Raw genomic sequence first — 25,773 nt, forward strand, 5'->3', positions numbered from 1 at the left:
CTTTCTTCTTATTTATACTACATTTGTTCTAATAACTTGGGGCATTATTTTCTGTTAGATATCATTAATATTGTGTCGAAACACGGGAAAATGAGCCCTTATGTATTTTTATATTTTCCTTATTCATTAGCGAGGGTCTCGTACTGGCAGACTTGGTGTCATTAGGTTGTATACGAGAGACTATTGGTCAGCTGCCCGCTCGTAATAAGTTCACGTGCTACGTGACCCCACACAGGCTTATAAAATGGTGTTCCACACTCGCCGCTTAGCTACTGATGGCGGTGACTGACACTCCCACATTTAAATTCACATGTAAACCCAAAACAGTGGGTTGAGGGAAGGCTGCTGTAATAGCTCAGTTGTTAGAGCATAGAACGCGTCATTCGAAGGTTTTAAGTTCTATTCCTGCTCACGGCTGGTTATTTTTTCACCTACTTTTCTTTCTCCTTGTTTACATTACATTTGTTCTAATTACTTCTTGGCATTATTTTCTGTTAAATCTCATTATTATTGTGTCAAAACACGGAAAAACGAGCCCTTAGGTATACACATCTTTCCCTTATTCATTAACGAGGGTCTCGTACTGGCAGACTTGGTGTCATTAGGTTCCATACGAGAGACTATTGGTCAGCTGCCCGCTCGTAATAAGTTCACGTGCTACGTGACACCACACAGGCTTATAAAATGGTGTCCCACACTCGCCGCTTGGCTACAGATGGCGCTGACTGACACTCCCACGTTTAAATTCACATCTAAACCCAAAAAAGTGGGTTGGGGGAAGGCCGCTGTGATAGCTCAGTGATTAGAGCATCGAACGCGTTATTCGAAGGTCGTAGGTTCGATTGCTGCTCAGGGCTGGTTATTTTTTCACCCACTTTGCTTTCTTCCTATTTACATTACATTTGTTCTAATAACTTCTCCTATACATTCCTTGGCATTATTTTCTGTTAGATCTTATATATATATGGGGGTGGCAACCTTGCTGCAACCCCTCAGAACAATTGTGACGCCAAACGCTTGGAATGTTTGCTAACTTGCCGTCTTACGAGCTTTTCCCACATCAGTTATAGTCGAGTGGAACTTCAGAAGGCAGCGGTATGTCCTCCTCAAAGGCGGATGAATATGAGACAGTGCGTAGCCAAGGGGTGGCACACCAGGACTGTGCCCCCTCCTTCCCACCCAAAAAAAAAAAAAAAAAAAAATTCTGGCGATTCCCCTGATATGAAATTCATCAAAGGGTACGTACTTATTTCATGAGCAGCATGGCGGGTGACTCCGCCTTCTGGCACACGAATGGGAATATTTTTAGAATGCGAAGGCAATTGGTGATTGCACTTTGGTCATCTGGGCATCATCTGGGTTCCTGCCTTTCAAGGTGTATTCGGCTATACTACACCCCTTGGATTATCGTGTGCCCCAAGCAGCATACGCGTTCCTTGAGGTTAATTAGAATGTGACATCATAAAGTAATCGTAGCTTTTACGCCAGCATGTTTCTGACCATTTGGTCCACCCATAGAGCAGTAGTCGTGATAGACTGTGTCACTATTATTACCAAAAAAAGCAGGAGAAGAAAAAAATGAACACATCCAGCACGTGCTTCCATTTGATATTTCGTCCGACTATTGAGGAGAGCTCATTCACACTCTGTCCTCTTCTAACTGAATAGAATTCATGGAGAGCCTTGTGGAGCAGTATGCAGTGGCTGGTCCCGTGACTCTGAGAACCCAGGCCCAGGGTGTGGGCAAACGGTTTACGGTGAGATCCGGCAGAGCCAGTGTCAGGCGAAGAGTCGACTGTTCCACCACCTGGATGGGCTCTTCTTCGGCACCCAGCATGACAACTCGTGATCCAACACCCAGTCGCAGTGAGGCCAAGTGGAGAATGCTCTGTGATGGCCACTCCAAAACGAATACGTACACCGCCTGTTCACCATCTTCGATCACGCCTTGCGTATACCTGCGCCAACCAGATGAAGTTGTCGTCGTCAAGTCCATTATAGCCAAAGCAAATTTACGGCAATTATACCATCCTGCGATAACCTATTTTCGTCACTCCATCTCTCTTTTGATAGCGTTATCTTTCCTTTGTACTTGACTCTGCAATGGACCATTTAGAGGGGTCAGTGTAGACAGAGCAACCAGATACCTTTCGAGTACTGCTGAATGCTTCATTCATCAAAACTGGAGGTTATATTAACTATATTTAGAGCTTGCCATAGCTAAGAAGCTTATAGTATAAACTTACTTGGGGATACCACATATAAATAAATTGAAGCAAAAGTATATTCCTGTGTAACGCAGTAATAGTGTTTATAGTACTGAGTGTTCCACATAACTACAAAGATTAAAACAAAAAAAATTGTTAATCGCAACTGATCGAAAGCAAATCTATATGGTTTGCCCTAACGTGGCATTTGTTAGGGTATTTTTGTATTCTGCTTTAATTAGTTAACTAAAATAAAAGATGTAAAACATTTATGTAAAATGCCCTATCTCTTTCGTATACTTCTCGAAATTGGCCTCATGATTCCGGAGACGACAGCAAGGACCATAGGTTCTAGTCACGTACCAGACTTTTCCAGCATCGGTATCGTTCTGGCAAGTCCATGCCGCTGACCCGTAGACAGCTTCGCCATTCACCTTGAGCCAGCGGCCCAGCTGCTGCAGCCTTTCCTGGTAGATGACCTCCAGTCTGCCGTCTCGAGTAGGCCCTATGTTGATGAGGATGTTGCCCCCGCAACTGCGTGTAAATACCGCTTTTCAATAAACAGCATAAACATGAATCACCAGTGATAGTACACTCGTGAAACAATGTGTGGTCACGGTCTCCCATGGATATGTCTACATATTGTTTCTTTGAGAAAACATGCGGCCCGGGAATCTCTAGCTCGCTGCTCGTGGCCCTTACATGACTGTCGTCGTCCCACATTTTTTTTTAAGTTTTCCTGATGCATATGTCCATGGGCTTTACAGGTGTAACTGGTCTGAAGATTGCTTCCGTAAGGCACTTCGTGTTGTCACTCTGTCGTGAAACAACTGGTAATATATTTCAGAATCAGCGTCCAGATTTGAGTCATTATGGAGATCAGTATCGGCATGTAAGAATAATGGAACCAAATGCCGTTCAGGAATTATCTATATAAGAAATATTTGAATGTTCTTTTTCTTTGAATTTGCGGGATTGCAGACCCCTTTCTAGGAGTGAGTTCGAGACCCCTGCTAGATAGTAGTGCTGGGTAACCTCCGTATGCTGCATATGATGCTGATCTTCCAGTGTTCCACCTATTTAGTTGATCTATTTTCGTTGTACCACTCGTTCATATGTCAACTGATTCTTTCAAAATAAAGATTTACTATGAAGCAGTTCATTTCAATTGCATTATAAAATGGCAAACAATATAGGATTGTGATGATTGTGCTTTCACATTAACTGAAAGTGTTCACCCTTCATTTTCCTCACAAGTAGAAACCTATCAACATTGGTGGCAACATTTTGGTTTTCGGAGTGCACCCAGGAAGAATAATGCGTCCAGCTAAGATCTAGTAGTAGCACAAACTTAATTTTACTTTGGAGTAGTATTTGGGCAAGCATGGCTGGGATTGCCAAGTCCAAGGCTCCGCTGACATGTGCGGCTCGCTGGGCGTGTTCAAGCCGAGCAACACCTGACTTTCCCGATCCTTGCAAGCCAGACGTCCCAGTGCCTTTAAAGTGGTTTTGTTGCTAATAAGGGTCAGTTAGTTTGGAGTAGCCTAACCCACACATCCTTGTTATGTATGTGGGTGAGGGAAGAGTTGAGACTAGTCTTCTCGCAACGCTTGTTAACATATATATATATATATATATATATATATATATATATATATATATATATATATATATATATATATATATATATACATATATACATATATACATATATATAGATGATAGACAGGTGTGAGAGTAACATGTCTTTATAGACTTTCAAATAAGTATCTTGGAATGAAACAAATCGGAAGGCGTCAGCAAATCTGCACTCTGGACTTACCGTGACAAGGTTTAATGAGGTTGCAATAAGAAAAGTGCAACAAAGAGTGAGAGAGATGACGACTTCAGCAGCGAAATTATTCTCATGACGAGACAGATATCTCAGCTCAAAGATGCCAGTTATGACGTGATTGCTGTAATGAAGCTAGAATCGCTCATTGAGGAGCTGGATTCATTTCAGAAGGAAAAGATGAGGGGCACAATTGTGAAGTAACAGGAGCACGGGGAGTTATGTGTGCATCTTTGTGCAAGTAAATCGTTTTGAAGGTATATCAAATGTATAGTATCAATAAATTACTTTTTTAGCCAGTCCTGAAGCTTTTTGTCAGCTACAGAATTCAGATTTCATGCATGTAGATTGATATTTTAACTGTGTTTTGAAGGGGATCAAGGAGTACAATTAGCGTGAAGCTGTGCGATCTCAGTACATTATCCGGGGACGTTATCCGGGGGAGTATTGGTGTAATATCGGCCGTCAAGTGTGGCCGTGCTCGGCGCTCGCAAAGAAAGGTTTCACAGGAATATCTTAATTTAAAGTGAAACGACTGACTTCTCACATCAATTTCTTCGAAGGCGGTGAGGATGGCTTCGTGTGTAATACTTTGGTACGCCCCCTTTCACATGAACAAAGGACACAGACGCTTATGGCTTATTTAGCCGCATGGCAACAGGTGAGGGGGGAGCAATATTTTTGAGCTTCTAAATTCGAGTACACAGGCGCTTTTGCACTACAGTTCCGTCAAATGCAGCTTCCATAGCTGAAAATCAATATCTAACTCTAGAACTTAGCAGCGCAGCAACTTAGCCTTTAAGCTACAATGGCGGGTATCCATGGGAAAGGAATTTTAGAGTGGTTTTTTTTAGTGCGGTATCTATGATATAGACCACTCGGCGGTTTTCGCCATCGCTATCATGTTTAGTATAAAGTTTACATCAATGACATTGCCGCGTGCACCATATGTTCTACGCACTAGAAAAAGCACAAAAGTGTTAGGGATGAGCGCGGCTAAAGCCGAGATGAAACACACAAATAGCACATGCGATAACAACGCCCCGCGTGCGAGGTCTGGCGTTGAGCGCTCCTCAAGCAAAGTCGAAACGTCTTGCCACTCTTTTATTGGGCAGAGTGTGAAATGGCGCCAAAGGAGGGGGTAGGGTGCTGCGCTGCTCAAGCAGCAACTGATAACTTTGGTAATAAGGCCGTGATCGCAATTGCTGGCTTGAGACCACATAAAGCAAGAAAACCGTTTTGCTTCCTGGAGCAGCTGTAATCGCTTAAAGCAGTGCTTTGTATAGTTACCCGAGATCAAGTGCAAGAGATAGTTGCTTGCCTTCGTATATAATATTCGAATCATAGCATTCACAGTGTCCTCGCATGGAAACGGAATTGTTTTAATTGCATAGTGTCTCTTTTCAATTTAGAAGGGTCAAGAGCAATACTAGCAGAAGAAAGAAAAGACTATTACGGCTTTCGGACTGCTACTTGAGCACAACTCGCAACTTCCCATAGCACGAAAGATAACAGTGCATGAGCTTTGGGCGGCACGTGTAGAACGAGGCAAAGGTTAGTGCATTGATAGATGAAGTACATTACGCAGACTATGTCTGTGCCGTACCTGATTGACTGAACGAGTGTTTTGATGAGTTCCTGTATGGAAAGCACATCAGCCAGGGTGGCGTCTCTTCTGTATCCCCAAGATTGACGGTCCAGGGTCATGCAGTTCTCCCACTTGCGTGGCTGCAGCACTCCTGCATGCCCGAAGCCACGCTGCTTGGAGTTCACCTTGCAAAACACGTCATCAACACAGATTCGAACGGGTTGCAGTTATACAGGATATGGTCGCACGCTGTTCAAATCTGTTGAACGTGTTCAAGATCTGTACTTTCTTGTGTTTTTGGTGTTCTTACCCAACGTGCATTCCCCCCCCCCCCCACCCATATTTGAGTCTTTGTTCGTATAAAATTACGCGATAGATATACGTCTATTGTCACACCTGTCCCGTTTGATCATGCCTCTACATTTTGCCCGGCTGGCCAGCTCCGTCTCCTTTACACTGTCGGTCGGTTGAAGTTGTGCCGACGTAAGTCCGGTTGCTCGGCCCGTGAACTTATTCGACACGATCGTCTTCTCCTTCGCTGTCTCTTGCGCCGCGGCTTCGCCTTGGGCTCTAGTGAGATCCGTCACGGGATGCTCCTCCCTTGGATCTCGCGGCCGCTGTGTTGGCGAGGGCTCGATCTTCGGGTCTTCTCCCAAACATTCTGGATCACTTGGCCCTCGCGCCCCGTCGATGTTTCCAATGACAAGGTCATACAGGGGGGTCGTCATGCATAACGCAGTAACCTTCCCGCTGAAGTACGGGGTTTCAACCTCAATTTCTGCTTCGGGAAGCATTCGGACCGTACGGTCAATTAGGCAAACCGGTTTCGTTCTGCCTGTCAACTCTCTTTCCCGTACCAAATTTCTCCTCACGATAACCGTGGAGCTACCGGTGTCTCTTAGAACCGTAATCTTCTTGCCTGCAATCTTTCCAGGAAGCGTTGGCATTCCTTTCGTAACACCGGTTGGCTGTTTTGACATTACAGCACCCACGATAGGAATTTTCTCCCCATTCTTCAACTCTACGAATCCATCAGTGACGGCCTTATTATCAGATTTCGGTGCTGCTTGCACACAGGATACCTGGTGAGTTTGACTCACTCCGTTCCGACATGCATCTGCTTTGTGCCCAGTCTGACCACACTTAAAACATTTCACTACCGTAGGGCTCGTAAAGATCGTTCGACAGTTTTTCGCGCGATGACCCACTCGGTTACACAGAAAACAACGCGGTGTGTTCTCCGGTGCTCGCTTCTTTTCTTCGGGAGCCGATTTCTTCGAATTTTCAGGACACTCCTTCTTGACCCTTGCCAAATTAGTTCCACCTTGCGCTTCCAAGAATTGATCAGCCGATTCGAGCATGCCTTCAAGTGACTCAGCCTTCCTCTCTTTCAAGTACAGCGACAGGCTTGGGTGGCAACTAGTAAGAAATTGTTCTCTAATTAGGAGCTCTCTAAGCTCATCGTACTCCTGCGCTGTCCCTGAAAGTTCAATCCATCTGTCGAAATAATGGCAAAGTCGGGCGGCATACTGCGTAGCCGTTTCACCATCAGCTGGCTTTCCTGTCCGAAACCTGTCCCGGAATCCTTCCACAGTGAATCTAAATCGCTTCAACAAAGCCGCTTTCACCTTTGCGTAGTTGGCTGCATCGGTCGGCGTCAGCCTACCGTACACACTGAGCGCTTCACCACTCAAGCAGGTACTTAAAGCAGTTGCCCATTGCTGTTCCGGCCAATTCTGGCTCCTCGCAATCGTCTCAAATCTGTGGAGGTACGCGTCTAGGTCGTCCTTCCTTTCATCAAACGCTACGAGCAGCTTGCTTGGGTTCAAGCGGAAGCCGTGATCTTCCCGTTCGCTGCTTTCAACTCTAACTTGGACGGGAGTTTCGCTTCGCTGTTGTAAACGGAGCCGCTCGAGTTCCATCTCGTGCTGCCGCTGCCGCTCCCTTTCCTCTCTTTCTTCTTTCAGCTGGCGCTCTTTTGCCTCTCTTTCTTCTCTCGCCCTTTCGGCTGCCAACTTTTCTCGCTCCAGCTCCAACTTCAATTGCTGCTCTCTTTCTTCCTTCGCCTTTTCAGCTGCCAACCTCTCTCGTTCCAACTCAGCTGCTTTTTCTTCCTTGGCCCTCTCAGCTGCCAACCTCTCTCGTTCTAACTCAGCGGCTTTTTCTTCCTTGGCTCTCTCCGCTGCCAACCTCTCTCTCTCCACCGCCTCTTTCTCCTTCTGGCTTACCCACTTCCGTAGTTCGGCGCCAGAAAGACCCATCTTCTCACCAAGCGCAACTAACTTTTCGAGATCCATTGTGTCTCGCAACTCGCAAATAAAACCTTGCCGCGTGTAAAAAGTATCTGCCTAAATCCGTCTATCGGAACACTCCCCTGCACTCGTTAACGAGAACACTGAACAACACACAAAATTGTTCCGATAGCACTATCGACAACTCGAGGCTCTTTCTCACTACTTTGGACACACTGTGCACCAAAAGGTCCTGTCGCGGACGCCAGATTAATTGTCACACCTGTCCCGTTAATTAGGGAGGCGATCGCCGGGCTAATTCCAAGAGCCGAAGTATCGGCCCCCCGAACCGCACCACGAAAGCGTGGACAATTTAGAAGTGGTCCTTATTGGTGCGCCAGCGGACGCCGGCTGTGGCCCAAAGAACAAGACAGAGCCGAGAGTTGATGAACAAACAAAATTATATTCTCATTAACGGCAGATCAAAAACAATACACACGTATGCACACTCCACAATAGTTACATACAATACGTCACCAAACAGACAATGTACTACACAGTACAATCAACCACACTTGAAACAACGGACACAGACAACAATACGCACTATAATGCAGTCGCATGCATTGAACAACCAAGACTCTTAAAGACTAAAGAGATATAAAACCTATTCAGTCCAAAGTCCTTGGAACAAAAGTCTGAATGATACTCTTCCGAGAATCACTCACTCAAAGTCCAGCGTTGTTGTCGTTCCGCAGCTCTCGAAGTTCTCTTCCAGGAAACCTCCCGTCTTCAATTGGCCACTCTTCCAACTTCAACTTCTTCGCCGGAACACGTCGGCTTCACACTCGCAGCGGTTGCCCGCGTCTTCGCTCGATAGCGGTAAACCCACGCTCTTGCCTGTAGCTCGAGCCGTCCCTTCGGACCAAAAACTTCGCCGTCTACACGGCGGACTCTCTACGCACTCTGGCGCTCACTTCCGTCTCCTCCTGTCCTGTCACTACGGGCAGAACCTTCGCCGACTCCACGGCGGAATCCCTACGCGCTCCGGCGTTAACTTCCGTCACCTCCTGTTCTGTCGTCTCGGCCGCTCGATTAAATACCTTCCGCGCCACCTTCCAGAAATTTCTGGTCATTTCGTCGGCGCGATACGCGGCGAAAGCTGGGAAGAGGGCATTCCAACTGTCTCGCCCTCTTCCCAGCTTTCGCCGCGTATCGCGCCGACGAAATGACCAGAAATTTCTGGAAGGTGGCGCGGAAGGTATTTAATCGAGCGGCCGAGACGACAGAACAGGAGGTGACGGAAGTTAACGCCGGAGCGCGTAGGGATTCCGCCGTGGAGTCGGCGAAGGTTCTGCCCGTAGTGACAGGACAGGAGGAGACGGAAGTGAGCGCCAGAGTGCGTAGAGAGTCCGCCGTGTAGACGGCGAAGTTTTTGGTCCGAAGGGACGGCTCGAGCTACAGGCAAGAGCGTGGGTTTACCGCTATCGAGCGAAGACGCGGGCAACCGCTGCGAGTGTGAAGCCGACGTGTTCCGGCGAAGAAGTTGAAGTTGGAAGAGTGGCCAATTGAAGACGGGAGGTTTCCTGGAAGAGAACTTCGAGAGCTGCGGAACGACAACAACGCTGGACTTTGAGTGAGTGATTCTCGGAAGAGTATCATTCAGACTTTTGTTCCAAGGACTTTGGACTGAATAGGTTTTATATCTCTTTAGTCTTTAAGAGTCTTGGTTGTTCAATGCATGCGACTGCATTGTAGTGCGTATTGTTGTCTGTGTCCGTTGTTTCAAGTGTGGTTGATTGTACTGTGTAGTACATTGTCTGTTTGGTGACGTATTGTATGTAACTATTGTGGAGTGTGCATACGTGTGTATTGTTTTTGATCTGCCGTTAATGAGAATATAATTTTGTTTGTTCATCAACTCTCGGCTCTGTCTTGTTCTTTGGGCCACAGCCGGCGTCCGCTGGCGCACCAATAAGGACCACTTCTAAATTGTCCACGCTTTCGTGGTGCGGTTCGGGGGGCCGATACTTCGGCTCTTGGAATTAGCCCGGCGATCGCCTCCCTAATTAACGGGACAGGTGTGACATCTATTCTTCGTTGTCCTTTTGAGTAACGCTGTGCCGGCTTAACCAACGTTTATGGAAGTTGTTTTGGGCTTGACGAAGCTGGGACCACTCCCGGTTCGATTGAATCGTTACTATATGACTAGCACTTACTGACTGAACACGATACTTTTTTAAAATATAACAACTGCTGTAAACGATTGCTAGCGGTAACCGTGTCATGTTACTTGAAGTCCGGCCGCTAGATGCACAGCTGGCTCTGTGTACGTACGTGTTCGCATCAAAATTATGCGGGCAGGAGGTGAACTGTGTACAGATGCTGAAAACGAAAGTATGAGCATTAACTCTAAACTTTCTCATTTCAATTAATGAGTACTGAACATAATTTTCTAGCTGCGGTCACCTCGCCCCGTTGCGGTGGTCTAGTGGCTAAGGTACTCGGCTGCTGACCCGCAGGTCGCGGGATCGAATCTCGGCTGCGGCGGCTGCATTTCCGATGGAGGCGGAAATGGTGTAGGCCCGTGTGCTCAGATTTGGGTGCACATTAAAGAACCCCAGGTGGTCGAAATTTCCGGAGCCCTCCACTACGGCGTCTCTCATAATCATGTGGTGGTTTTGGGACGTTAAACCCCACAAATAAATTAGCTGCGGTCACCTGATAATGCACAACCACGTTATATGCAGTGGACTAGCGAAGACACTGCCACTACTACTGCCACTGATACTACTACTTCTTCTTATCCTACTTCTACTAAGTTGGCACTTGACTGCACGACACTTGACACTCGCCTGGATTGTAACGGTCGTTGCATGTGAAGTATCCACCGTGTTTGCAGCCGCATCCATTACCCCAGCGGTCGTTGGTGACTACGGTGTCTCGGACAGGGCTGTGTGACAGAAAGGAGTGCCATATTCACAAAAAAACACATTTGAAAGTCTTAGCAAAAGACTGCGTTTCAGGCGCGTATACCTATCGTTGTACAGCCAGGCCAGGAACTCCCGGCTCTTCCAGTATTCTGCCGGGGCAGGGTCACCATCCGACCAGATGATCTCGGGCTTGTATCGCTCCACCAGCTCGCGCAGCTCGACGAGCGTTTTGCCCTGAAAGAAAAAGGCATATACGTTGGTCGTACAAACATAGATCATACGCCTCGTGATTATTATTTCTATGACAGAGAGCGAGAACTTATTAGAAATTGAGAATGCATCGAGGTTGGCCTAAAGTAATGCGGTCTAGCCTGTTACTCTACAGAGTCGCAAAGAGAAAGAGAGAAAAAAAAGAGTGAGGATGAGGACAAAAAGAGGTGATGCATATGTACAACAGCCACTTAGCACAGCGATTTACCTACAGCTTAGTGCCCAATCCACTAGTGCTATTGATAAAATCGAACAGCCCTGGTTACCAGTTTTTGACACTGTCTGATGAAACAAGAGCGACATCGCTCTAGTTGAGACATACAGACAAACATCAAAAGTAAGACAGACCACACCATCTAAATGATGGGTTTCTAGAATTTCTTCTGCGTTACCATAAACAGTTAAAATACTAGAGTAAATAGCCGTCCGAACAGGTTGGTTAACGATGGCGTATGAGGTCATGCCGTTCATGTGTATGGTGTACGGTGTGCATGCGAACTCTTTTGCATTCTTATCTCCGTCAGAATTGTGCTCCACCACAGCCGAGAATTGGAAGGAGCAGCAGCAGAACGCTGTAGCAAATCGCCGCTGTGGTGGTGAAGACAAAGAAAGATATATTAACGAGTAGAACAGCCAGAAAAGATTGCCTCATGTCTAAAGATGAAGTAGAAAATATTATTTATCCTTGAAGGGCTTAGTCTTCTGATTTTAAAACTTCTTTGGGTGCATAATTTACGAACTATAAACACTCAGTCTCATTATACAGGAAATAACAACTACCTTTTTCTTTCCGGTTTGCGTTCCTCTCTCACTCATGACGAAAACTGAGCATAGCTCAGAAATCATTTCTATATATGATAATTAAAGTTAGAATATCATGAAAAAAATGAGCTGAAAAATAATCAACAGAGCAAATTCAAATGAGAGGGTGTAGTAGTTGGCTGACCTCCGAAAAATAGTTGGTGGTAAAGTTGTTTCTCTGGTCCTCAAGGAACAAGGGATTGAACCATTCAAACAGAGAGTGGTAAACTCCAAACACAAGGTCGGTCTTAGATCGAACCACATTGGCCAGTTCACCTGCGAGAAAGATTGGCTTCTTACTTCAAGCATCTGATAAATGGTTATAGTCTATGTGAACACAAAACAGTGCGACATGCAGTGTATAGTACGTGACCCAAGAGGTCAGAGGCCACCACTTAACGGAGTCGTGCTATTCTCACTTTAATTGCATGCCGGCGAACGTTTACCAAGTAAACTAGTTATATCTCATTACCCTTTGGTGATTGCGTCAACATACCCGCAGCTCAGGCCAACTTTTTCAGTGTTTACAATGAACGTACTCCAAGACTTCGCATGGCCGACGGGGTAAAGATGCCAATCGCATGGATGCCGTGACGTGATGTCCAATGTGTATACACAATGTATACATAGATTACGAATTATGGTATTTTATACCGCCAATAGACGACTAGTTATAGCTCAGTAGGGTCATGCATACGCTTCGTGCAAAGTTGCTATCTATCACAAAGGACCGTTATTGCACTTTTTAGGCACAAGCATTGGGCCAGAGGACCGAGGCCTTTGTATTGGTTGCCGTGTGTGGCTTGATATTTCCAGTTTCCTCTGTGTTGTAGGATGCATTGCTCTTGGAACATCTACGACAGATAAACAAGCTGATGTGGAAATTCTCAAGTCGTAACTCTGCGCTAGAGCATTTTTGTGCAAGTTGCATAGATGCGTGACAGGCTCATCCATTCGCTGCTCAGCTCACAATTAAACGGATTGAACGACAGAAACTTTCACTGTGTGGTTCTTAAAAAAGATAGCGTGTCTCTGCTCTGAACGGGTGAGACAGCATAGGTAAAGAACTCCAAAATCAATGGCCACCCAAGAAAAACCTGCGTCACTTTGCCATTTTCTTCTGGCTATAAAGACATCGCGACGTAAGATGAGTATTTGACATCATCGACACTCAGAATTAAGCAGCTATAAAACCGCACCTACTAAGTCTCTCTTGGGCCCGACGTCTTTTGCATTCCAGCTGAAGCTCACGTTCGATGGCCAAAGAGTGAATCCTTCGTGATGCTTCGTGGTGAGAACAACGTACCTGCAGAGGAAAGTAACATTAAACGTGCCTCACTTCAACATCTGTTTACGGTGCATCTTAATACAGCCCATGCTAAGCAAAAATAGACTGCTTTCGCAGAGACTGAATATTTTATTTTGGTTTGATTCAATAATGGTGTTGATATACTGGTACAAGGCGCAGCGGAAGGCTTCTGTCATTATGGAGAATACATACCCTGACACGTGTGTTGCGACGCAATGTCGCAACGCAAGATCGATGAAAATTTGTTGAGATAATTATTCAGTGGCATTAGGGCACTATAAGTTGAATTATGGTGTTAGGCACTTGAAAGTTGATGTGCAGACGTAAGGACCGGTTGTGCCACTGCACAACGGGCCCTTACCACTCATAGTACGGCTCTTGCCATTCGCAGTAAAATGTCAGGTCTGTGTCTTCACTACAAATCATTTTATTATTTCACACGAGACAATATTTTCAGCCGGCCTGTCGGACATCGCACCACTGTGGTCGAAAAGTCTTAGATCCCACACGAACCCGTGCATTTAGAGAATTTCTTTTTTTTTTTGAAGCAGGGCAAGATTGGAATGGCCTTCCCATTCACATCACCATGTTAATTAACTCGAGTCAATTTAAAACTACCCTAAAGAGTCATCCCTTATCATAGTGACTGGGAAATGCTGTTTTTTTTTTCCTTCTGGCCCACTCTTAAAATTCCTCTGGGATTCTGGAGGTATAAAAAATGAAATGAATAACACACGGTGACGGAAATTTGGGTGGTGCATAATTATTTTGCCAACCTCTCCTGCGCCGCTTCTAGCTAACATCACCTAGAACAAGTTGCCCGTCTCTGTGCCTGAAGTTGGCGGCCCAGCATAATCAACTCGAGATGATCGTAGGAAATCATCTGTGTTTGTAGTACAGGTGCACCAACTCTAGTATTTTTATAGAGTTGAAACATTGACATCTCGATGCCTGAAAAATTACCGCCCAAGACCTCCGTACAAATTTATGGTTAACCAGCGAAAGCTGAAACGAGCAGCCCCAATGTTTGTTCGTGGGTTCAACCCGACGTGACACTGAAACTCTTCACGATTATTCGTTATATTTTCGTGCTTCTTAATCAGGTTACACGCACGTGTGGCTTGAGTTTACCATACTGCTTATTTAGTTGTGTAAAGTAATAAAAACGCTGGCCAAAGTGAAATACACCAAAATTAAAAAGACGTTTCAGCTCCCCACACGGGAGGCTTGTTCACAGCGACCTCAAAATGGAGAAGAGCGCTTTATGCCATTTGCGGTCACTGGGAACAAGGCTCCCATGTGGGGAACCGAAACGTCCTTTAAAGACGATAGTCTTTCTTGGGGACCTTCAACGCAAAAATTTTTGTCTGTATGTCTCTCTGTACATTTGTCTGTTTGTCTACTCTTAACGGCACCAAGTACTTGAAACTGCCTACCCCATCTGCAGCGCCCACCGATGTTGCTCAAGATTTAGCTTTCATACTTTTGCAATTGTCAATTATAAAACAACTATTGCGCATGTCTGGGGCACCATAACAACAGCTATACAGTCTGCTTGTGAGTTTCTTACTAGAAAATGCATAGATAAGTAATTTTAAGGACTGGAGCGCTTATCAGGCTGGGCTGACCATGCAACGCTTGCACGAAAAGGCGAGTGCTTCCAACACTTTGCTAAGACGAGGCGGTGGTGGCACCTACCCGTTGCCTTGCGTTCTACACCTTATCACCTCTGAGACAGGCGCGCACACCCGTCTCAGAGTCTCGCGCTTCGTTTCCAAAAAAACTGCCAGATGGCGCTCATGTCTCACGTGTGACGTGACTTGATGTGCTGGTTCGCTTCCGCTGCGCGTTCACACTGAGCATTCCGGCCGCCGAAAGTGCTCCGAATCCGGTTCGGTGGCGGCGAGTTCCGCCGAAAGGGCCCTCTCCGCGCCGATCGCTCTCGGACCGATTTTTGCGGCGTCTGCCGCTGAATCGGTCACCGCGGACCAATAGGAGCGCTAGACAAGGAATTTTAAAAAATGGCGGCCAAGCCCTACTCACTTGTTATGCCGCAGTGCACGTAACTGAATGTTGAAACCAACGGGAGTTTAACCTACTCTGTGCCTACTTCGCCTCCGTATTTCGTGAAAGAGGTGACCGAGCTTGCTGTTGGCGTGACCGAGCTTGTTGCGGTCTTGCAGAGCAAAACAAACCCACCAACGCCGCTGGCGTCGGTGGTTTTTCTGCTCTTCGTGCATTACAAGACAGCCACTTGCCAGCAAAGTAAGCAACACTGTCTTTTCTTGCTTCTTGTGTACGAAAATCGTCGAAGTATACACCACCGGATAGCATAGTGGCGTTTGCAAGCCGCGACAACAACCGGGTGACAGCGCATCCACCCCGCGTTCGCCCCGTAGTAGATGGCATATTCGGCGGCGCGGGGCGCGTCCAGTGCGAACGACGCTGTGCTTCGGCGGTAGGGGAATTTCGGTCGCTGTAGAAAGCGGATTTCTTGCGCAGAACATCAAATAAATGTTTTGTTCACTCTCTCCGCGCGCAAGAATATCGTCTTTCGACGACATTTGCAGATTAACATGCAGATACGGGTCAATTATTTAATTTTTGCGTATTTCACTTTGGTTGGCGTTTTATTATTTTGCACCATGTTCATCTCCGACCAGACGGGGTTCCGTCAGACTCTTGACTATAGTGCTTATTTCACATGCGTCACATGATCATGGTCATGGAGGATGTGTAATGATCGATCGGTTGAATGCGTTTCGAAATGTGTTAAATGTTCTCGAACCACAGGCGGTCGCAGACGTCACAGCTTAAGCCTAAGTGTTGCTGGAGAAACTCTCACCAAAAGCGGTCATTCGCCCCGGCGAATGCGCACCCGCAAGCATTACGTTGACGTCGCAACGACGTTGCAAGCGTTTGACATCGCGAGCTAACCCGGGTGCGTGGTTTGCACGATCAGCCCGCCACCGGCGCCTGCATTCCCGTTCACGATTTTGCGCGGCTTGGAAGGCTGCCGGACCATCGACACGCAGTTGCTGCCGGCACTCGGCCTCCCGGGCCTGTTCTTGTGTCCGGACTGCACCATCGGCCGGGCGAATACAATTCGCTCTCACACGTTTTCACTGTCGGCGCTCATCTAGAGCATAGAGTTTCCTAATAATTAATTTTAGGAAACTCTATGATCTAGAGTTGTCCGTGGCATACTCACGTGGAAAGTTTCAGGAAAAACTGAGCTGCGCGTGCTCGTCGCCGTGGCTACGACAAGATGGACGGCGTCAATCCCAATGCAGCGTGCGTGCTTGAGCACGACATTGCGAACGAGGCTGTAAATGCTTTGTGTTCCTAACTTTACAGCAGTACGAATGAACTGTTAATTTTATATCTTAGCTAAGAAACGAAAGTGTAAACAACAAATTAAATATGGATTACACTGTTCAATTTGATCGCGAAAACAAGAAACAACAAATAGATTCCGGTAATAATCCTGAAAAAAAAAAAACTCGAAACTTTAAATGATGCGGTTCTCTTGATACCCACCAGCATAATCAAGAAAAAATGCTGCGTTGCACGTCTACAAATGCTTGCGCTATATTTACCTTCGCTAAATTTGTCTGCTGAGAACAAAGAAAGACATTGTCGACCGGACATTTCCAGTGCACTTTCACTATTTTTCAGACTGATTGAAAGTTTTCCTCACATCAGGAAATGCTGAGAATTCTGTTAGCCTAAAAATACCACGTTCGGGGCTAAAAAATGCCAGTGAATTGAGGAAGGGCATAAAGCTATATCACGAAACTGCAATAAAGAGGTAAGTATAAATTTTAATTATTTTTGCGAACTATATTTACGAACCATATATTTACGAACATATATTCACTGTATATGTGCTATGTCATAAAGGATCGGCGGCAAATCTAAGCAAAATCACTCTTTCACCTTTCAGTAACTTCTAAACTACTCTTGTCAAGCCAGAAAAGGAGCTAGGAATACGCCCGTTTTTTGTCATACAAAGCCTTATGAAGCTAACACTTCATCAAGCAAACGAACGTGTAGAAAAATTGTATTCGGTATACTTGAGAAGTAAACGCTGAAACCTCCAAATGCACAATAACGAACTGATTTTCTATGTAACTTTGTATAAAACCGCAAAGGTGCATCGGTCCTTTCTGTCACCCCGGCAAATATTGCGAGTACTTCAAGTGACTAAAAGAATTGCACAGTTATTTAAGAACACTTCGCCTCACTTCGCGCCCGATTCTTGGAAGATGCGTGCCCACTCGTCCGGGTCGAAGAATTCGCACGTGAAATCTTTGGCAAACTCCGGGTAGGTGAAACCCGGCGGGTAGTTTTTCGTCATAAACTTGGCAGGGTTTGGGTTCCGCGGTTCATCCCAGCCCTGCCAGTACCACCAGAACCACTCTGACGTGTAACTGGGCACCGAGAAGACGCCCCAGTGCAGGAACAGGCCCACTTTTGCTTGGTCGAACCAAGCAGGCAAGGGTCGATTGTCCAGTGAGTCCCAGGTTGGCACGTAGGGCCCGACGGCTTCCGCGACGAAAGGGAGCGTGATGCAGCCGAGCACTGTGGCAAGGGGCACGAGCCAGCGCTGCGCTGTGCGGACACAAGAGGGACATAGCAGGTTGTCAATCGCTTGCAGCTCCTCTGAAAATAGGATGAGTATCAAACTACCGCAACCTGCCGGCTATAAATTCACAAAAAAACAGTACTGTGTGTTGCTGATTGTCAGCTGTTTCTGCATTTTTTACCTGCCTAGGAAGGTCGAACTTCTGGGTGAGCTGGGAAGGAAATTTTCGCTAATACTAATGGATCGCAAATTGGAGTTGTAGCTGGAGCCTTAGGCCTGTTTATTCCGTCATTACACCTTATTTACTTATGTATTTATTTAATCATTTAATTATGGTGCTACCCACATGATAGAGCATTTCATAACACTCTTGTGGTCACATAAACATGTTGCACTATTCGCACGCAGGCTAATCGTGGCGTGAGTCTATTGATTAATACCCCACACCATGTCTTAGGGGTTAGGGTTGGGAGCGAATGCTTATTTTGACCTCTGCCGGTGTCCATTGTGTGTAAAAGAATTTTCGTCGGGCTCATTCCCATCCGCATGCCCACCAGAGCGGAATGCCGCCTTCGTTTGTAATTTCCATTGAAACAACAACTGCCCTCGCATGTCCTCTGTTTACACATCTCTATGAGGTTGAGAGAAGATTTACTAGCATTTCTGGAAAGCCAAGCGCAAATACATTTAGGCTCCGCATAGAAGATTATGAGTGTTGATAAGTTCACAAAGTAACCACAATGACACATAGGCTGCTTGTCAAGCTGCAGAGTTCCCTGTAGATTTCAGCATTCACTGGTAGGTTGGCAAAAGCAGGTGAGCGAAAATTCACTATTACCGCCGAAATACGCACAGTGTATGGCGCTTACTATTGCGCATTTGAATAAGTGTGGCTTAATCTTCGATTGGTGCAACGCAAATGATTTTGTGTACCGTTTCCGTTCACATTAGCAGCGATGAGGTGACCACGTAGTGTGTGGTGTTCGCTTATATATCGCTGTATAGCGCCAGGCCGGCCGACTATAGTTACGGGAATACAGCTATAAATAGAACAGAAGAAAGTTTTTCTTGGCGAGGCGTGATATGAAGCAGGGTCCTCATTGTCTGAAGGCAAGTTGATGATGACTGATATGTGGGGTTTAAAGTCTCAAAGCTACCATATGATTATAAGAGACGCCATAATGGAGGGCTCCAGAAATTTCGACTACCTGGGGTTCTTTAACGTGCACCCAAATCTGAGCACACGGGCCTACAGTATTTCCGCCTCCATCGAAAATGCAGCCGCCGCAGCCGGGATTCGATCCCCCGACCTGCGGGTCAGCAGCCGAGTACCTTAGCCACTAGACCACCACAGCGGGGCGAAAGCAAGTGTCAATAACCATTTTGCAGAACAGGAATTTATGGGAAGCATATGAATGCGTTTTACTGACGATTGTAACCTGTTGTATACGAAGCACGACACTTGGACGCTTCGTTGAAATATTGCCTGAAAAGTACGGCAAATGAATAAACATTGCGGTATTCTCGGTACAAAACATCGGGAAAGCAGTACGGCTATTCATTATACTTTGTGCTTCAATTGCACTGGGCGCGTCCGTCAAAATAAATGTGCGTTTAAAGCTTGTGAGAAATACACTTGGCTTTTCGCTTTGCAAGTTACACAAAATAAAGCGTTCAAGTATGCTTCTACATGAATCGATACGTCACGGAGAACACATTGGAATCAAATTGCACGGACGTTGTTTTGATTCCAAGCTCACGTATATACGGCAGGTCTATCTTCCAGTGCCTCGATGTGCGAGTGGCACACGCAGTTAATATACAGAAAAGGAAGTTCAAAACATCAGTTTTAAACGCAAATACACGCTTTTAAGCGAGTCGCTAGATTAGTATCTACTAGTTTTTGTTGTAATCTGCATGGTATTGTCAAATAGTTGCAGCGCGCACGATAGTAGCGACAGCAGCTCAGCCGACAGAAGAGCCGCCGCATCTGTATGAATTCCCGCTCACTCTCCGGCGCGCCGATGCTGAAACCTAGGTCATTAGGGGGAGATTTGAGCAGCATTCGTATGCTGATAATAAATGGAGGAAGCGAACTCGAAAACTGTCAAGCAAGTATTTAGACAACAGCAGAACACGAAGCCAAAATGAAACATCGGTTAAGAAGAAGGTGAAGGAAACAGAGAGGGACATGTGGAAGATTGGAATGCTTACGAAATCATCACTGGAGACCTACTAAACTTTTAAGCAGGAAATTCAAGGAAAAATTTCTACGATTATTCTCGGGGTAGTTCTCTGCTCTTCAAGGCTAGAACGGGAGTATTGCGGACCAAGACGTACCGAGCAAAATACGAAGGCACACGGTATGCAGTGCGTGTGGAGAGGAAGAAAAAACGGCTGAACATTTGATAATATTCTGTAAAGGGCTCCGCCCTGTAGTCGAAGATAATGGCGCCGAATTTTTCAAAGCATTGGGGTTTCGGGACAGTGAAGGCCAAATAGACTTTAAACGGGTAGAAATAACCAGGTGTAGGCTAACTGATTGGTGGCTACAATCGAGGCGCGAGTGAAATTCAATTCTTAAACACACAGTAACAGTACTTAACTTTACGGCTAAGGTGGCGTGAGCCACCACCCGATCTAAAGGGCACAGCCGGATCCATCCATCCATCCATCCCTCCACCCATCCATCCATCCATCCATCCATCCATCCATCCATCCATCCATCCATCCAGCCAGCCAGCCAGCCAGCCATCCATCCATCCGTCCATTCGTCCGTCCGTCCGTCCGTCCGTCCGTCCGTCCGTCCGTCCATCCATCCATCCATCCATCCATCCATCCATCCATCCGTTGGCAGAGCTCTCGGGTCACGAAAATGCGGCCGTTCGAAATTCAGCGCCGAATGGTCAGCGGATCTCTCCGTGTAGCCGCAAGTCGACGACAACACAATGACGGAGCTATGCGGGCGTTAAAAAAAAATATCCATATGGCATATAAAAGAGGCGCAACGCTTTGCGAAGCGCTTATCATCTGAAAAAGGCGTTATAAGAAATTCTTGGTTGCCCAGGAGATGTGACAGAGAGGTTTGTGTGGGCAAAGTTTAAAAACAATGCCCTGCCTTCTGCACCGAAGTATCGCAGTCTACTGAATTAAAAAGAAATGAATAAGACAAGTGTCAAATGGTAATTTTGAAGAAGAAGAGAGAGAAAAAAAAGTAAAGTAGAGGGCACAGGATATGTGACTGTCAAACTTCTAAAATAGCTTTGCCCTTTGATACATCTCCACTGCACCTACAATTCCGAATATATAAACGCGCTTCACATATCCAACCGCGTTGTTTCAGCGTGGAAGCGCTCTTCTGCTTTTCTCGGCTCATTTAAGCCACAAGCATCCTAGAAATTTCAGTTGTCAATTAAAAGGCACCTCGAATCCCCGGTTCGTCATCGTTTGCACTAGGACTGTTCACAGAGAGACGACCGGGAAAGCAGCATATTCTACGCCGTTTAACCATACATAGTTACCCAGAATGATGTCAGTCAACAGTATGGTACGAAAAAAAAAAAAACAATCCCGGAAATACGGCCAGGAAATACAGCGTGCATCAGAGAGCGACGGCGCTCACCCATGGTTGTTCGCTGGGCAGCATATGGTAGTCTGAGCGACTGTTTGGCAAGAAGCTCGACGAGGAGCGGGCACTCGACCTCAGGCGAGATAACAGCGAGCGAGGGAAATCACGAGACGCTGCACTGATTACAGATAGTGGAACGCGCAATGTACGAGATGCGTTTTATCAAACAATGGGATCGCCTCGAGGAACTGCAATCACTTCACAAGATTGCTCGCGAATCCTGCTGCCACCGTATCTACGAAGCACGGACTTTAGCAATAAAATGGTCGCTGCCGTCCGATAATTTTGCCGATACATGAGCTCAAGCATACTTGAGAAATATGTAGACCATGAGAAAAGGCGTTGCCTAGTATGCCCGGAAACGATGCGTTGCCGCAAAGATAGCATGGTCGCTTACTCGGCTGTTAACCCCACGAAAACTTACACAGTGCCTGTACTTATTTTGCGACTTAATCTTCTGAGTTCCTTGTCCTGCGCGCCCGGTTTCAGCTAGCGGTTTTAATGTCGTAATGTCCTTGAGAGCCTAAAGCTTGATTAGAATGCTGAAAATAGTTTATTGCACCTACAATATACCTTCTAGAAGTTTCTCTGATCCGAATAATGTTTTCATTTTTCCTACCGCAATAAAGTTGCAACCATAGAGACATTGTAGTACAAATAAAAGTAAATAAATGAATAAACGAGTAAATAAATAAAACATAATTATTCTCGGCCTCCTCGAAACCTCTTAACCTGATATGTAGACAGTTTCAGGCACAAGGACTATTGAATTTAGATAGCGAAAAGCCTTCATTAATTATCGCACCTCAGAAAGTTTCAATCTTATGCCTTGAGCTGATGGCGACAATAAAAAAAATGTTTGTGGACAGTTGAAGGTGTATGCGTTGTCTACTACGCATTGTGTTCCAGTGAACTCATCACGAGCCTTAGAAAAATTGGCAAATCTTCTCATGGAAGTTGTCTGAACGACGCGAAAGCGTAGAGTTCTATTTTGTAAGGTTACTGCTGTCCACCCGTTGTTGTCGGGTGCCATTGGCATAACGTGTTCTTTCCAGCAGTTCATTGAAGTTAATGAAGGGGAAAGTGAAGAAAAAAGCACGGAACTGTTGCTGTCTTTCAATACGAAGGCGCCTACACGGTTCCGCGTGGGGGATGGGGGAGAGGAAGTGAAAGAAGGAAAAAAGAATGAAAGAAGGAAGGTGGCATTTAACACTGTCGCGCGCGTGTGGGCGCGCGCTGTCTATAGTGGCTAGAAAGGTTTTCCTAGTGTCGTGAACAAGGCGGCAAAGCTGAAAGATTTTTCATTACAGCCTCCAGAGGGCGCAACCGCTCGCTGGCGCGCGGCATTTGCGCGTCCGAGTCCGCGCGCTCTGGCGTTTTTCGTTTAAAACAAGCTTTGTGGTAACGGTACAAAGTCGCTGTGCTCGTCACACAGGTGCCGATCAATTGCAAACAAAGGAAAAAAAATGATCTTCAGAGTACGCTGTGAGGTTATTTTCATCTGAACTGCACATACAAGCGGCATATATATCCAACACGGAATGAAGATGTAGGAGATTGGGGGCTTCAGTCCCAGTTTATTAACATTTTTTTCCCGAACAGTTGCGTTTGAGTATAAACACATCAATATCCATATACATTCATAGCTGTTACATAAAACAAAAGACAAAATACAACAACCAGATAAAAAGACGCAAGGACAAGTGTTTTGATGCAGAATGTGAGTCAACAGCGAAAAAAAAAAGTAAGACAGGTATACCTCAACGAAATAAACACTAAATAATAAATAATGAATAAAAAACGTGCATCAGCAGACAATAAAGTGAAATTCATGCACACATGAGGAAAAACTCTTGAACATATTAAAGGAGCACTGCCATCAAATTTCAAGATCTAGATGTGCTCGTTATTCGATCGCTTGGTATGCATAGGTCTTGGCCAAATTTGAACGGCATCCGTCGCGTAGAAGTTATGTTATTTAAATGTCAAACAGCGTAGAAGAGCTAACAAGAAAAAGCTGAAAATAGACTGCCTTGCGACATCGACACTAGTGCTACGTGTTCGGTGTGATACATCCCGCAAATACCATCCGGAGTGACGATGCCTTAGTAGCGATGGCGTGTACGATCTGAGTGTTGTTATTGTGGCGCCGAAGCGCAGAAACGCACTCGCCCGTCGCGTCTGATCTTCGTCGGAGCGGTTTGAATGATTTTGTGAAATTGTCAAGATAAAACCACCTTTAAAAGAAGAGCGAAAGAAAATAGCCTGATTAAACTGTGCTTGTCGGTCAGCATTTTGGTGAATCGTTGTGAGTTGCAGATGAGTAACAGTCGTCTAGTTCGAAGCACGGAAAAAGCGCAACAAGGGTGTCTTTTTATATCACGTATGTGTTACACATCAACACAACCACAAGCTATCAAAAGTGGAACAGCGTATACTCAGATATCATCGCTAACAAGTAACACGCTAACACGCAGATATCGTTGAATTTTTCATCTGTAGACTTTTCGCCCACGTAAAAATGGTAATACCGTGTTAACCGCGATAGGCTGGATAGGTAGGGCCATCTGAAGGCGCAAAAAAGAACTTGGCAAAGCTGGAAACATTGTATTTCTCCGCTGATGCTCATTCGCAATAGCTATATTGCATTTACCCCTCTATGTATACCTGTATGTTTTGCTTGCCAAAACACACTAATATAGCTAACTGAGACACACAGTGAACATGGCTGAATTTTGAATCCTCGGGCACATCTGCAGTACGTGCTGCTTGGAACGGCGTCCATTTCGGAATCACTGTTGTGCAACAAAAGGTCAATCGAAGCAAAAATAATTCGCGACATCGTGAATCGCGGGGATTCCAAGCTCCAGATTGTGGTATCAAACCCGAGCCGACACTTTGTACAGCGACGACAGCAATGCAGGTGACCAGGCATGGCTGAATGTGTCTGCCTAGCAGACGAAATGTTTTCGAAGCAGCTGAGCCTGACGTCACTATTTTCTGTGGAGAAGTGCTCAGCTGTGGCGTGATCTGGAGGTAACTGCGAAGTATAGCGCCACTGCTGGTGCTCCCAGCGCTAAAAATAGCGGGATTGCCGGCCGTTTTGAATAGTGCTAGATACCAGTGATATGACTCAACAAATGTGATAGTTATTCATCCCTCAGTTGCGTTTTAGGTCGCGAATCGCTGCTACGGGATCTATAGCTACTCGCTGGTGCGAAAATCTTGGCATGAGTAAATTTGATGTCAGTTCTCCTTTAAGAAGCTGTCACAAACTAAATAGATGTACTTACTATAACATAATAAAAAAGGAAAAAAAACATTGAGTAAAAGCCAAGTATTAGCTGGATGCAAGGATGCAAACTTCAAATTTTCAGTGCTTCTATTTGCAACGAGACTCTGTAAAAATAAAATAAAATAAACCCAACAGGACCCCCCCCCCCCCCTTCCCCCCGTGACGGTGGTTGTCCCACTCCCCTTTCATGTACGACCGAAACTTCAAATACTGGTCTTCAGAGAACTTTGTCGCTGCTCTTTTCTGCGTACTCACAAGAGCACGATAAAGCGGGCACATTCCCCAAATTAACAATTGGCTCAGACAGCTCAGTTGAAAAAAAAAAGTGTGGTCTGTTAATTGCCTGTGGATTTTTTCTCCTTGTTGCTTTATCCATCCGGCTGATCACCATTACAGCCTTTACCAGCTGAAATATCCACCTTGGAGGAGGGTGGAGGTTCATCGCATCAGGTTTCCTCTCTATTGATCTAATGTATGAAACAGACTTAGCACCCCCCCCCCCCCTCTTAGTGAGGGTGGCTGTCTCGCCCGCCTCTTCCACCTGCATGCACACACCTAAGCAAATGACACGCTGATTTTCAAGGAACTTTGGCGCTGATCCTTTCTGCGTGTGTAGAGAGCCCAATAAAGTGGGTATGTTTACCAAATTAACAACAATTGGTACAGACCACTCTAAAAAAAGTGCGTACTTTGCTGCATACTTTTTTTGTTGGTGCTTTATCGGTCTGATAGGTATTTATTTATTTATTAACTAAACTGCCTACACCACCCAAGGGGCATTTGTGTAGGGGGGGGGGGGAACTAATACATTACAGGTGGTATAAAACATCAAGAGTTAACATAACAAGACCAGCAATGTGTTTAAGATTACACATGACGTTACACATTTACATTCCGAACAGGTCACTTCAAAAATACATCGCGTGAAACCTAGAACAGTACATTACTTGTTGACCAATCCAGCCTTTGTCAGCTGAAACATCCACCTTGATTGAGGTGGCGGGGGGGGGGGGCAGGAAAGCACTCGTAAAACTGCATGCATTATGAGGCCGATGGCATCCCAAGACAACTAATATTGTGTGTGTGCCACAA

General features: G+C 45.8%; 1 protein-coding gene across 1 annotated transcript; it reads right to left on the reverse strand.

The window, feature by feature from the left end:
* Nucleotides 1-1,592: 1,592 nt before the first annotated feature.
* LOC119182105 (alpha-L-fucosidase) lies at nucleotides 1,593-21,518 on the reverse strand. The gene is made up of 9 exons (XM_037433224.2): nucleotides 21,381-21,518; nucleotides 17,418-17,784; nucleotides 13,061-13,167; nucleotides 12,007-12,137; nucleotides 10,894-11,024; nucleotides 10,713-10,810; nucleotides 5,645-5,777; nucleotides 2,571-2,741; nucleotides 1,593-1,958 (listed from the first exon to the last, which is right to left on the reverse strand). Exons 1-9 carry the CDS (start codon nucleotides 21,382-21,384, stop codon nucleotides 1,640-1,642), a joined length of 1,461 nt encoding a protein of 486 aa, XP_037289121.1. The 5' UTR covers nucleotides 21,385-21,518; the 3' UTR covers nucleotides 1,593-1,639.
* Between the last annotated feature and the right edge of the window lie 4,255 nt (nucleotides 21,519-25,773).

The sequence above is a fragment of the Rhipicephalus microplus genome, chromosome X, assembly GCF_043290135.1.
Source record: "Rhipicephalus microplus isolate Deutch F79 chromosome X, USDA_Rmic, whole genome shotgun sequence".
In the NCBI taxonomy this organism is placed as follows: domain Eukaryota; kingdom Metazoa; phylum Arthropoda; class Arachnida; order Ixodida; family Ixodidae; genus Rhipicephalus; species Rhipicephalus microplus.